This window comes from Xenopus laevis, chromosome 1S (assembly GCF_017654675.1).
Source record: "Xenopus laevis strain J_2021 chromosome 1S, Xenopus_laevis_v10.1, whole genome shotgun sequence".
In the NCBI taxonomy this organism is placed as follows: Eukaryota; Metazoa; Chordata; class Amphibia; order Anura; family Pipidae; genus Xenopus; species Xenopus laevis.
Genome location: NC_054372.1, coordinates 81,297,536 through 81,312,246, shown reverse-complemented (window position 1 = coordinate 81,312,246; position 14,711 = coordinate 81,297,536). Strand labels below are relative to the sequence as shown.

The 14,711-nt window shown below is 43.1% G+C and overlaps 1 protein-coding gene across 1 annotated transcript; it reads left to right on the top strand.

The window, feature by feature from the left end:
• Nucleotides 1–6,922: 6,922 nt before the first annotated feature.
• LOC121399348 lies at nucleotides 6,923–12,345 on the top strand. Its single transcript, XM_041579831.1, has 2 exons — nucleotides 6,923–7,125; nucleotides 10,436–12,345. The coding sequence occupies exons 1-2, from the start codon at nucleotides 7,122–7,124 to the stop codon at nucleotides 11,011–11,013; spliced, it is 582 nt and encodes a 193-aa protein (XP_041435765.1). The 5' UTR covers nucleotides 6,923–7,121; the 3' UTR covers nucleotides 11,014–12,345.
• The last annotated feature ends 2,366 nt before the right edge of the window (nucleotides 12,346–14,711 follow it).

Here is a 14,711-nt window from a genome sequence, read left to right as displayed (position 1 = left end):
TTCCCACACTTTTATTTTGATTTTTATGCAAGCCCTGTTTTTTGTACAATCTCCACATTTCCAAAGTATCTATTCCATCTATCTCGTCTATTGGGACTCCATCTCTCATTAGGGCATTAAACATGTCCCTTCTAGGGACTCTATCACCAAAATTTCCCTTCTGATTGTTATCCTTTTTATTATCCCTGTCCTTGTACTTATCCTTGGGACCCCAATCTCCTAGATCTCCAAGCTCTCGAATGGACTCAATAACATGCTGTAAAGGCTGCCCTGTCTCATTAACGAGCAGCGTCAAAATAACATTTTTATATGCTGGCGGAGCAAGCTTAATCATTTTGTTTCTAATTTGTACAGTTAAGGGAGTATCCAGTACTTGATCTGCTTGCCCAACAAATACTGCAGTTTTCATACCTTCCTCTTTTATTCGCTGTACACAATCCCTAAAAGTATACCAAGATTTATCATTAGCCGGCCAGTCTGACTCCATCTGATAACGCCTGGATGCACCACGAGCAGCCAATGCTAACATTGAGGACATATTTGCACCCTGAAAATTACGAAACTCATCCTGCACAGTTGCCTCATTAGACAATAAACAGAACAATAAACAGAACAATCCAAATTAACTCCAGCAGCCCCTCCCTCATATAACTGCACTAGCCAGGATATAAGGGGCTCTGATGATCTTTGTTTAAACCTATCATGTAAATCTGTTACTTCTTGCTGTGTAAAATCTTCTAAGGTGGTAGTATTTACAACCCCACCTGGCGCATTTACTGCTTTTCTCCGCTCAATTGGTTTGGCTACAGCATGAAACTCATTTGAGTACTGTTGTCGGTTTTCACACAGGGTTTCCCTATCATCCTCTGATTCATCACTAGTATCCCAAATATTGCCATCCCACTCATCTGGATCCCAATCAACTCCTGCCTTAGCAATTAGTTTGGATACTTTCTTCATATTAATTTTTCCTTTACGCTTTCGATATTTATACTTTGCACATTGCACAGCGGCCGTTTCGGCAACTTGCTGATACGTGTCAGCTTTATCCATTAATAATCTATTTTGGCACTGTAACCCGACTCTGTAAGTCAAGTATTTCTTTTTCAAACTGAGAAATACGTGCTTTTAACTCTGAACAATCACTATGCTGCTTGCGATACGCAGACAGCAAAATCCACCCCCGTCTTCCTAAAGCACACAACTCCTGTCCTTTTTCAAAGGGTACTTTCTCTAAACATGTAACTACGTTAATTGGACTAACATCTTTCAATTGGTGCACACAATCCTGCACCTTTAGACCACTCAGTGGCAATAATTTTACATGAAGTATCATCCCAACCAGGGATATCTACAATATTTACAGCTTTCCCCACAATGCTATTATTCTTTCTCTCAAACATTTTATCTTATTCTCGAACCCCGCTCCTGGTACCAAAATGTCTTGCTACAAGTTCCCTTGGCAGACTTATCACAAACTAAATGTCTAACTGAGCACTTCCCCAGTAGACTTATCAAATATAGGGGTGGAAATAAAACACACACACATTGATCATCATTAAACCAGAATAATGTATTGTAAGAAAAGTAATACAATACCGATTGAAGACAACGCAACGTCTAGCCGAACTTCCCTTGGCAGACTTCTGAGAGGAACATCAGCTGGGGGACCCCGGGCCCAAATCAAATACAGCGACTCCCAGAGAACATCAATCGGCCAATGGTCCTTACAAGACCAATTATTCTACACAACACGTCTGCTTGTAGATGAAGTCCCGAAGCCCCCCCAGCTGAGCTCCTTTTTATATTGGTACAATAACAAAGTAATAGATCATTACACATAGACATATATAATAATAATAATGGCTACATGCCCAGGACATGAAAATAATTGCTCTGTATAATTGCTGTGTATTTTGATTATAACTGTGTGAATAAGATATGAGCTTCCTCCTTAATAAACATATTTATATGTTTATGAGTCTATTACCTTAACTCCTACTATTCCCTGTTCTCCTGCTAATGACTGAATAACTTAACTCCAGTTGTTCCCTGGTCTCCTATTAATACTACTCCGGCTGTTCCTTTGGCTCCTGCTAATATCAGTACATCCATTTTATAACTAAGGAGCCATATTGAATGCACTTGATCACACTCACATTCATACATGGCCTGCCATGTCACATTTGTATCACAAGCAGAACACATCAGCTTGGAGGTGAGAGCCCCAGGTAGGAGGGCAATCCAAGTGTCAGTGGAAGGGGTCAGGAGTTTAGAGCAGACCAGTAAAGCTGATAAGGAGGCGTGAAGGGGTTGGGAGACAGAACAGCAGTCAGGGCCTGGGACAGAACCCAGCAAATAGTCAAATAGCCCAGGCAGGGCTCTGGGGTGCGGGGAAAAAAGGAGGTCCCTGCTGGCGAGGACAAGGAGGAGCAGATCACTTGGGAGCTCGGGGGACAGGAGTAGGGATGATTTGAGGGCAGCAAGGGATTCCAGCAGCATGATGGCAAGGAGGAACAAATGCGGGCTCACAGCAGGGAGTCACACGATCAACTGTGAAGCAGGTAGGTCTGTGCATAGAGGGGCAGGTGTATCAGTAGGAACACAGCCTCAACCTAGTACCTTGGAAAGGAATGGGGGCAGACAGATGCTTGCTGCCACTGTGCTTCTCTATGCAGACCAGAGGTTGCGAAACAGGAGAGGAAGGGCAACATTCCAGGAAGAATGCCAGTAGTCAATGATGCCGGTAGCGTCCTGCATGGCAATTTGGCATCATGTTGGCACAGAAGGTATACCCATTTCCATGGACTGTTGGTGGGGATCAATCAGGGTCACTGGGTTTCTGTTGACTCTATAACGATGGCCAGTACAAGTGGGGCACCTTGTGTAAATTTAATCATGAGTGTTCCGGTTGTGTTGGCAACCACCTGTACAGCAAGTGCCTCAAGAAAGGAAAAAAGGGTGCAAACAGATTAGATGTTGCAAAAGGGAAGGACTCCAGTTATTCTAGATGCAATGCTTTCCTGTTTAAGATTGGATAGTAAGCAGGAAGATGCAGATCTTCTGCAGGAGAGTTTCCAGGTGTAGTTCCAGATACCTTTCCAGCCAAGGGTAAGGGGATATGCATGCTAACTTGAAGTCTGTTGAACAGAATCCCAGATTAGTGCCACAGAAGTTCAACAAGTACTGCCATTGGACAACCTGTGGATTTCCCCATTAGGGGAAGGAACTGGGCAAGTTCCAATTGATTCATCATCTGTCATTCCTGAAAGGGTTCAGGGGTGGCAGAAAAATACGCTGAGCTACGAAGAGCTATAGTCCCTTTTGGGTAAGCTGAACTTTGCCTGCTGGGTTATTCCAATGGGAGGATATTTTGCAGCCATCTGGGATGGAATTCAATGGAAAGGTCCTTTTCCAGGTACTGACATTTCCAGTGATGAGATACATTCGTTTACGGACGCGTTTAGGGGTGGAAGTTTGGAGCTTACCTGGGGGGACGGTGGTGCACTGAACGGTGGCCAACAGAGTGAGTGCAGTCGGAAATAGTGAGGAATCCGTGTTTCTTGGAGCTCTTCCCTACACTGGTGATGGCTGGGTTCTGGCAAACAGAAGAGAGTCTTTCATTCTGATAATTTGGGTGTGGTACTGGCCACCTCCCTAGAAGTGGTGAGACTATTGAGAGCCTTGGTATGCAGATTAATTTGAGTTTTCGGACATTACACTTCCCAGGCAATGTGAATGTCAACACTGATGCACTTTCACACTTCCAGTGGGAGTATTTTTGGCAGGTGGCACCATGAGGGGATCAGGCTCGGGCTGGTGAGGACGTCTGTGTTGGAAGGCACATGGGCAGCTTATCAGAGAGTTTGTGAGGAATGGGACTGTGGGACATTTTGGCTGGTTAATCCAAACTCGCACACCCTGGCCCTCAAAGGATTGAGTGCCCAGTGCTTAATGATGGAGGGATCGGCATCCTCCCAGTCAATGATGCAGAAAATTCACTGGCACGTGTGGCAAATGCAAGCAGGGTCAAGCCCTTGTGTGTTTATTCGTAAGTGCAACGTTTCGGGGCAGAAACCCCTTTGTCAAGCATATAGGTTGGTGAATGAGACAAGTATTTAACACCGTCACATACAATTAAGCTAATTAGCATACATAACAAGCAAGCCAGTACAGAAAGGCAGTGCAGCTTGAAATGAATATATACAATAAATGGTTGAATTAAAGATTTAAAACCACAACAGTGTTTTTGTGTGTCTTTTTGTATGATCCAAGGGGTAATCCATTAAGTGCAGTCAACCCGGGACAGTTCAGAACAAAAGTCCACTGGAGAAGCAGTGAGTTACAGTACCGCAATACCAAAAATGTAATTTAAAGGGCAGCAAAAGTTAGTAACAAAATAATAAAGTATTTTATCTTACCCTGCACAAAGGGAATAAAAAGCAGGACACTTTAGCTATCCCTGATGTACAGTATATTCATGTAGAAAGATTTATTTGCAAAAAACAGAGAGGAATTTGTTTTAGGCAGAGTTTACAGAGAGCATAACATATTAAAGTCTTCATTTAAACCTCTAGGGTGCCTTCATTGTAGCAGCAAAATCCAGTAACATTCCCTTATTTTCTTTTTGTCCTGGCCTTGTAACTTTTCCATTATTTGCCATCTAACTTGTGATACTCTGTGTCCTTAATTAAACAAATGCTTTGCTAGTAATGTTTTTCTCTTACTCTTTTCCGTTTCACTTTGAATGTTTTTGTGTAACTACAGTTGGATGATAATTACGTGTAGTACACTTATGTTCCTTGAGCCTCGCTTTTATGGCTCTACTGGTTTGACCAACATATGCCACTCCACAAGGGCACTTTATGCAGTACATGACATCCTTAATGTCACAAGTAAAAAACTTTATATCATGTGTGGAACCGTACTGGGGGGTTACTTAGTTACCTGGTATTATATCACTGCAATGGCCACAATTCCTGCAAGGGAAAGTAAAACAAAAAGAGGTAGGTTTCTGTGAGTGTGTTCCTTTGGATTTTATTAGTTCACTTATACATTTACCCTTCCTATATGAGAAGACAGGTGGTAGTTTTAACAAGTGTCGATATTTAGGGTCAGTTTGTAACATCTCCAAGTGTTTTAAAATGATTCCCTTACATGCTTTAGCATTAGTGTCAAATGATGTAATAAAGGGAATTCATTGGTTCCTATTAACATCAGAGGGTTTTTTCTTTAGGGCTTTTACACATGAGCGTTTTGACGTGCGCTCCCCTGCGTTCCGTTTTTTGGCGTTCAGCCGCAGGGGAGCGCAGGAATAGACGCAAGTCATTATTTGAAATGGGGCTGTACTCACTCAGGCGCGTGTAGGCGCCGAACGCAGGAAAAATGCAGCATGTTGCGTCTGAACCTGCGTTCGGCGCCTACACGCGCCTGAGTGAGTACAGCCCCATTTCAAATAATGACTTGCGTCTATTCCTGCGCTCCCCTGCGGCTGAACGCCAAAAAACGGAACGTAGGGGAGCGCACGTCAAAACGCTCATGTGTAAGAGCCCTTAGGGTATCCTCCATTTGAATAGCTTTTATTTCCTCACAGGAAGTATGTATCACTGATGGGTTATATCCTTTTTCAGTGAATTTTTTAACCATTTTTGCAGATTCCCCTTGTTCCCCTTTAAATTAAAATTTTTGGTATTGTGGAACTGTAACTCACTGCTTCACAAGTGGACTTTTGGACTAAATTGTCCCGGGTTGTTATCTTGCTACTAATTTTTTTCCCCTTTAATTTGAATTTTTTGGTTTTGTATAACTGCAACTCACTGCTTCTCCGATGGACTTTTGTACTGAACTGTCCTGGGTTGACTGCACTTAATGGATTACCCCTTGGATCATACAAAAGACACACAAGAAAAAAAAACAAAAACATAAAACAAGAACACTGTTTTGGTTTTAAATCTTTAATTCAACCATTTGTTGTATATATTCACTTCAAGCTGCACTACCTTTTTGTACTGGCTTGCTTGTTATGTATGCAATTAGCTTAATTGTATGTGGGGGTGTTAAATACTTGTCTCATTCACTGACCTGTAAAGCTGGCCTTATATGTAAAGATTTTTAACAGACCTTTCCATTATCGTTAGACCAAGTTTATCTTGAAATGATGGTTTAAATGTATGACTTGCCCATCAACTAAAAAGACCATTTTAAACGATGTTCTCTAGTTGAAGCCAGGAAAACCGAGGGTAGCTGCCTGCTTGGCCCTGTAAACAATTGGACAATAAATAGATTTCACTGTGACCAATGAAAATTTTCTAACCTGGCCGATCAATTTTCTGAACGATGACAGACGAAAAATCGTTAGATGCATGACGTTTGATTCCCACTAACCTCACGATAATTTGATGGATGGTTGGATTGCACTAAATTCTTTGCGTCCTGTGGTACCTTATGCTTGACAATGGGGTTTCTGTTCCACTTACGAATAAACATGCAAGGGCTTAACCCTGCTTGCATTTGCCACATGTGCCAGTGAATTTTTTGCAACATTTTGCCTGGAGGATAGGATGGATGCATTACTCTGGTGATTTTTCTGGAAGGTGGAGATGGGTAAGTCAGCAGCAAGTTTGTGGACTGGCGACCCTGGCATTCCTTTTCAAACTTCAGGGTTCGGAGGATATCAGTAAGCTTTGGAGGAACGAGGCCCACATAGGGTCGAGATGAGTTTAGGCTAGGCCCCCTCCCCCGCTAGATGTGTATTGTGAGTATCGGCTGTCAGCCCCCACTCTCTCTCACAGGGAGTTACAACAATAGGGCCCCCTTTTCGGCGGGAAAAAAGGGGGCGGGCTGAAGGGCGGAGCCAGGGGGCAGGTAAGCCAGGAAGGGGCTTTTAAGGAGGAGCAGGAGGCCAGTAAAACATAACCTGTTTTTTCTTTCATCGCACCGGAAGGAGAAACCGAGAGGAGGAGGAGAGTTGGATCCAATGGAGAAAGGAGAGAGAGCAGAAGGGAGAGGAGGAAGTAGGACCTTCAAGACGGCAAGAAGGAAGGGAGAGGGCTTCATCCAGTACAGAAGGGCAGTCTTCACAGAACGGCGACAGGACCAAGGTGCCTACACGGAAGACTACTATGGGTGAGTTGAGAATCTGATTTTGAGGGGTCAGATAGTGAGACTGAGGGAGGAAAGATATTATCATTAATGAAAAAATTCTTTAGAGGAAAAGGGAAAGAAAAAGGTTTAGGAAAAACAAAAGAAAGTAGTCAATCAATGGTGCTAGTTGGAGCAGCAGATACTTACGCATGCGCGTTGACAGAAACAGCAGATCACTTGCCGAGGAAAACTAGGAAAAATATTGAGGCTGGAAAATTTGTGGATATCTATGAGTTGACTAGGGAAGCTGTTCAGGCAAAGGAGGACGGGGTGAAAACCGAAGAGAAAGGAAAAAAGGGAAAAACTATTTTCGATTGGTTGAAGGGATTCTTGGTTTTTTGCAAGCGTATACTTAGAGAAAAAACCAGAACAATGTTTGAATATTATAAAGTACATAGACACAATAGTCGATACATATTTGTTTTATAAAGGCTCTTCATGGTCGGATTACGACAGGGCTTTTAGGAAGAAGATATTGAGTAGCAAGGTCTTGTCTTTTGGACAAAAGGATATAGATTTGTGGACGAGATTGGTTTCAAAAGATAATGGTTCAGCTGGCAATGGCAATAAAGGGTCATATGCTTTTAAGCCCAGAAACATCTGTTTTGCGTACAACGAGAAAAGGTGTACTAGGGGCTATGCGTGCAGGTTTAAGCATTCTTGTTTGGCTTGCGGATCTTCTCATGCGGTATCTGAATGTAATAAAAAGAAAGAAGGTCAGATAAACAGGCAGCCTTTTCGAACAGCTTACCAGAAGAGCGGAAACGCCAATACAGACAGCCAGGCTAAGTAAAGAGTTGGCAAGTTACCCAGACAAGGAAGCCGCAAAATTTTTAACAAAAGGTTTTTTGGAAGGTTTTTAGGATCCCAGTTTTACACCCTCCCCCACCCAGCAAAGTTTTTAAAAATTTGAAATCAGCTAGTCGACATACCGAAGTTTTGAAGCACAAAATTGAAAAAGAAATAAAAGCAGGGAGAATGGCAGGACCATTTGAGGACTTGCCTATTGAGGGGCTAGTAGTGTCACCTTTAGGTATAGTCCCAAAAAAAGGAGTCAGGAAAATTTAGAATGATACAGCACCTTTCATATCCAGATGGAGAATCGGTGAATGATGCTTTAGACGAGGAACAGTGTAAAGTACAATATCAGTCTTTCGATGAAGCATTGGAAATAGTTAGGAGTCAAGGAAAAGGGGCATTGTTGGCAAAGGTAGACATCGAATCTGCATTTAGGTTGTTACCCTTACATCCAGAAAGCTTTAGATTGACAGGTTGTCATTTTCAGGGAGCATTTTATGTCGACCTATGTCTACCCATGGGCTGCGCAATCTCTTGTTCATTTTTTGAGACTTTCAGCACCTATTTGCATTGGCAGTTATATAAAAGATCAGGCAACAAAGCTATAGCTCACTATTTGGATGATTTCCTGATCATAGGCCCCAGACACTCTGCAATCTGTCAGGACACATTAGCAATATTTCTGCATATGTTGAAGGAATTAGGAGTGCCAGTGGCCGTTGACAAAACAGTAGAACCAACCACAAAATTGACCTTTTTGGGTATTGAGATTGATACAGGGGCCAAAATGTGTAGATTACCAAAAGAAAAGGTAGTAAAAACTAGGCAAGCAGTTAGGAGATTGGAAGCAGCGAATAAAGTATCACTGAGGGAAATGCAACAAGCCCTAGGTCTATTGAATTTCGCATGCAGGATAATACCAATGGGTCGCATTTTTAACAGGAGATTGGAAAAATCCACATCAGGGGTTAATAAACCATTTCATAAAATAAGGGTCACAAAGGAAATGAAAGCAGATTTGAAAATATGGAACTGTTTCTTATCTAAATTCAATGGTGTCAGGTTATGGTTAGCAGAAACACAAATTAATCAAGAGGTAGAGCTTTTTCACAGATGCAGCCGGAAGCGTTGGCTTTGGAGCTTACTTGGCAGGGAAATGGTGTGCGGCCAGGTGGCCGCAAGCATGGCATGACAAAGGTCTGACAAAGAATTTGACATAGTTGGAGTTATTCCCAATCTTGGTAGCATTGGAGCTTTGGGCAGAAGATTTGAAGGATAGGGCAATTAAGTTATTTTCTGATAACATGGGAGTGGTCCACGCAGTGAATAACCTGTCATCAGACTCAACCCCAGTAATTGGACTACTAAGACATCTGGTTCTGATTTGTATGAGGTTTAATATATCGTTCAGTGCCCAACATGTACCAGGGGTAGAAAACACTATAGCAGATGCCTTGTCTAGAGAAAAGTGGGATATTCTCTTTAAGTGCGCTCCATATGCGGAAAAATCAGCTTACGAATGCCCTAAAAATTTATGGCAGCTCGTGACCCCCTCTTAGAAGAATTGTGTGAAAGGGCAGTATCCGAAAAGACTCTTTCCAGCTACAAAAGGGCCTGGAAGAGATGGCAGATATTCTGCAGAAGCGGTAAGAGCAATCAAGGCACTAAGGATTTGGTGTCATTTTTAATGGTCCTGTACAGAGAAGCAAAGTCAAGAGCAGGAGCCAGCAACGCATTAGCCGCAATTTCTCATTTTTCCATAGTAAAGGGTAGAGCAGATATCACACATGATCCATTAGTTAGGAAAATAATGAAGGGATGGGCAAGAGTTGAAGGCCCCAGGGTCGATAAGCGAGAACCCATAATTGAATGCAGACTAAAAATGATTCTGAACTCTCTTGAGGAGGTGTGTTCAGACCAATTTGAATGTATTTTGTTTAGAGCAGCCTTCGCTCTGGCTTTCGGAGGAGCATTTAGGATAAGCGAATTGGTCCCCCCATCCAAGAAGGTAACAGATAAAGGTTTAATGTATAGCCAGGTTTTATTACAGGACAGGAAGTTGTTAGTTTACATCAGTAGATCAAAAACAGATCAGTTGGGTAAGGGCAGATGGTTCAGTATAGAAAAAACTTCGAGAATAACATGCCCGGTCAAGGCCTTGCAGGATTACATAGGGATGCGCCCAGCAGGGGGGCACCTTTTGTTAATTCACAGGGACTTATCCCCCATGTCAGCATTTCAATTTAGGCAAGTGCTCAAAAAGGCAGTCATTGCGAAAGGATGGGATCCTAAAAAATTTGGATCACATTCATTCAGGATAGGGGCAGCAACAGAAGCAGCAATGAGGGGAGAAACAGAGGATAGGATAAAAGGAATTGGGAGGTGGAAATCAAAAGCATACAAAAAATACATACGCCCCATAAATGTAACACAGTAGTAATCCTACAATTTTTAACCTACCCCCCCCCTTTTTTTCTTTGGTTTGTTGCTGCAGGGGGAAAAGCTACCTGCAACATTTTGATCATAGGCCACTCCTTTATTTTTTGGGCAAGACAGCATGCAGCAGGCAAGCAGTTGGGGTTACCGGAGGAACACATGAAGATTACATGGCAGGGGTGGAGAGGCATGAAGTGGGAACAAATGAGAGGCCGGTTGTATAGTTCAATACAGAAGTTCAAGTTCATAAACCTGGTGATAGTACATGCTGGGGGAAATGACCTTACGTCAATCAAAACCCCAGCGTTGATAGAAAGCATGAGAAAGGACTTGGAGGATTTAATGTCCAGCAACAAGATAGGGGGAGTGGCTTGGTCAGACATCATACAGAGAGGAGAATGGCGAGGAGCAGTTTCCCCCCAGGGCATTGAAAGTGCCAGGAAAAAAGTAAACCGGGCCATGCACAAGATCATGTGTTCCTCAGGTAACGGGGTAATTAGACATGACAATATAAGGTACCGACAAACACAGCTTTTTAGAAAGGATAAAGTACATTTGACAGAGGAAGGTTTGGATTTGTTCTGGGCAAACTTCAGGAATTATATAGAAGAATGGTGGAGGTCGCAGGAGGTCTAGGTGGGCCATGGAAAAGGATAGGTGGCACCCTTCCCTTCTTTTCCATTGGGTGGCATCAGTGCGGCTCCAGGAAGATGGATGGTTTTTTCAGTGAAGTGCAGGCCTACCCTCGGAAAGTCGCGAGTGTGGAGCAGACTTTGACTGCACGGTCTTGTCTGTGTCATGCGAGAGGCTGGGTTAGCGCCATTATTGCACATGATAGGGAGCAGGGGGATGGGCTACTGGTTGGTCAACAGCGGGCGCTCTGCCCCATGATCCCTGCTCTCTAAAATAACTGTTTGGTACGGTGTGGGCACCAGGCCCACGTTCTTGGCGATTATAGGAGCCGCAGCTGGTGGTCAGGGTGTACCTAGTCCTTGGCACATATATATATAACTTTGTTAATAAAATACGTGACCTCCACAGATTTTGCCACCTTAAGAAGTCTCCGTGTCGTTATTCAGGTTTTTATTCAGGTTGGTGGTAAGCACAACGGAAGGGGGTAGGGGGATCCTTAGCCTAGGAGGAACGAGGCCCACATAGGGTCGAGATGAGTTTAGGCTAGGCCCCCTCCCCCGCTAGATGTGTATTGTGAGTATCGGCTGTCAGCCCCCACTCTCTCTCACAGGGAGTTACAACAATAGGGCCCCCTTTTCGGCGGGAAAAAAGGGGGCGGGCTGAAGGGCGGAGCCAGGGGGCAGGTAAGCCAGGAAGGGGCTTTTAAGGAGGAGCAGGAGGCCAGTAAAACATAACCTGTTTTTTCTTTCTCCCACCCTCCCATCCCAGGTAAAGAGCAAGAAGATACGAAAAGACGGTGCTCCAGGGTTTCTAGCAACCGATCGCCCTTATGGGGTCAGGAAGGAATTTTTCATCAGGCTGCTAATTGGCCAAAAAAGCACCTGAGTTTTTTGCCTTCCTCTGGGGCACCATTATCTGTGTAGGTCAATAGGTACCACCCTGACACAGCTGCGTTTTCAGTGACAAGGCATCAGTGCGGCTCCAGGAAGATGGATGGTTTTTTCAGTGAAGTGCAGGCCTACCCTCGGAAAGTCGCGAGTGTGGAGCAGACTTTGACTGCACGGTCTTGTCTGTGTCATGCGAGAGGCTGGGTTAGCGCCATTATTGCACATGATAGGGAGCAGGGGGATGGGCTACTGGTTGGTCAACAGCGGGCGCTCTGCCCCATGATCCCTGCTCTCTAAAATAACTGTTTGGTACGGTGTGGGCACCAGGCCCACGTTCTTGGCGATTATAGGAGCCGCAGCTGGTGGTCAGGGTGTACCTAGTCCTTGGCACATATATATATAACTTTGTTAATAAAATACGTGACCTCCACAGATTTTGCCACCTTAAGAAGTCTCCGTGTCGTTATTCAGGTTTTTATTCAGGTTGGTGGTAAGCACAACGGAAGGGGGTAGGGGGATCCTTAGCCTATGAAATTAGGCAGGTCCTCAGAGGTTTTAGGAAAGGAGGAGCATTGAAAAAGGACACCAAGAGGCCGGTTTCAGTGTAAATTTTGCATGGGCTCCAAGAAGGGGTGGTGGGGATTGTTAAATCTCCTTATGAAATATGGCTGTTTCAGGCAGTCTTTACATTGGCTTTCTTCTGGGCTTTTCAAATAAGAGAATTGGTGAGTCCAAGCAAAGCAAAGCCAGGGGCTTAAATATTGGGGATATCTCAATAGAGGCCCATGAAGTGCAGATATGGTTATGCGGGTCAAAAACCGATATGTGGGGCCTCTGTTTTTGACCCGCAAACAGACAGAGCTAGGTAAGCTGGACAGGGTAATAGTTTGACCCTGATGTTTGCTCCAGACACAACAGACCCTGTTTTAATACATGCAGACTGTGTGCCTTTATCCAGATACCAGTTTCTGAGGGTTTTCAGGTGGGGTCTGACAAGGTTGGGTAAAGTGCCTGGAAGATTATTGTACATGTTCATTTTGCATAGGTGCAGCTATGGATGCGGCCAGGGCTGGCTTGAGGGAAGAAACAACTAGGAAGATAGGGCAGTGGGAGTTCAGGCTGTTCAAAAGTTATATTCACCTCTCATTGCTGTAATAAGGGATAGGAGGTACAGTATTGTGATAGCTCGGTTGGGGTAGTTGAGATAATGTTATATTGTGTTGTTGGTCTGTTTTGTTATATTTCCTTGAAGGTTGAAGAAGAGTGGTATGGATGTTGGGCTATTCATTAATTTGCAGGGCTGCACGGAAAGCCATGGTTCAGTGAGTGGGATTGCAGCTGGGCTTTCCCTAATAGAGAGTGGTCATCAAATCACTTGGATTTGTGTGTCTTTTGTGGCCCAGAGTGATGAACATGGTACTGGGGTTGGCAACTTTGGAGGAACTTCTTTCTGCTACATGCAGGTGTCAATGACATGGGCATTATGAGCCAGAGGGATTTGTTCAGGGCTACGAAGCAGGATGTGAATAAACAAAGGTCATTGTTTGTGGGAGTGGTGATAGTTTGGTCGGAGATGATGGAACGGTTGGTATGGACGTGGGAACGGGTCTTGGAATGGAAAGAAGTAGACAGAAGCTGAATAAGTAACTCGGTACTTTTATATGGCACTCTGGGGGAATCGTGGTACGGCATAAGGCCTTGGAATCCTGGCTGCCAGGGTATTACTCTATGGGCATATTTGTCAGTGGTGGGTGGATATCTTAAATTTGGATTTGGTGGATGGGATTGAAAGGGCCCTGCCCTGGGGGGGCATAAGTTTTCATGCCAGAATGCCCGTGGTGGTATATAAAAAAACATTAAAATGCTTTGTTTCTAACATAAAACTATTTTGTATTTAAATAATGCTGCTGGACATATATTGTTGTCAGTCTATGAAGTGAAGTATCAACTAGGATATGGGAAGGAGCTGAATGAGTGCAGTATGTTAGTCCTTTCCCATCTCTCTCCGCAGCTCACCCCTAAAAATTTTACAGCTCAACTGACAGCCTTGTCAACTCAAGTGACAGAGGCAAGAAGAAAACAAAATCCATTTGTAATTACTGAAATAAACAAGAGAGTTGGCAAAAAATGCAAATGGGTTTATTGTGAATTACATGACAGCAAAAATGACAGTGTTTTATTACTCTGATAAAAGCAGAAGTTTAAAAAAGAATAAGGATGGCAACCAAAGCAATTTTATTTTAAATGAGTGTTCTAGCTTTAATCAAGCAAGTCACCACAAAATGTCTTTAATTGCTCAAAGTTAGGTGTTTCTTAATAATTGCAATATCTATTTACTTTTAAATTATTAGACCTGTAAGAAACATTTTTTAAAATACTCCTGAGATGCTCTGTGATTTGAATAGTGTTATGTGTACCCTCAAAAGACACTCAAGAAACATTTATAAACTTGAAAATAAACAGAAAATGTACAAAATATTGCTATTATATATATTATAATTTATGTAGCTGAAATTTAAAATATGGATAAAACCACAACCTCTAAAACAGTATTTAAACTTTGGTCAGCCTTTGACCCATAAACTCCAGAAGACATTTTGTAATATTGTTATGTATATGCAAAAATATTGCAATAGTTATTTCTGGAAAATGAAACATAATTTACATTATTAGGAAAGGAGAGCCATCATCAGAAATGTAAAAAATAACAATGACACCAAAATGCACTATGACAATAAAAGGGGGGGGGTGGATGACAAGGGTGGCATTGTTATTATGGATAGTTATACCACCAGTTTTAATTTGCAGGACAAT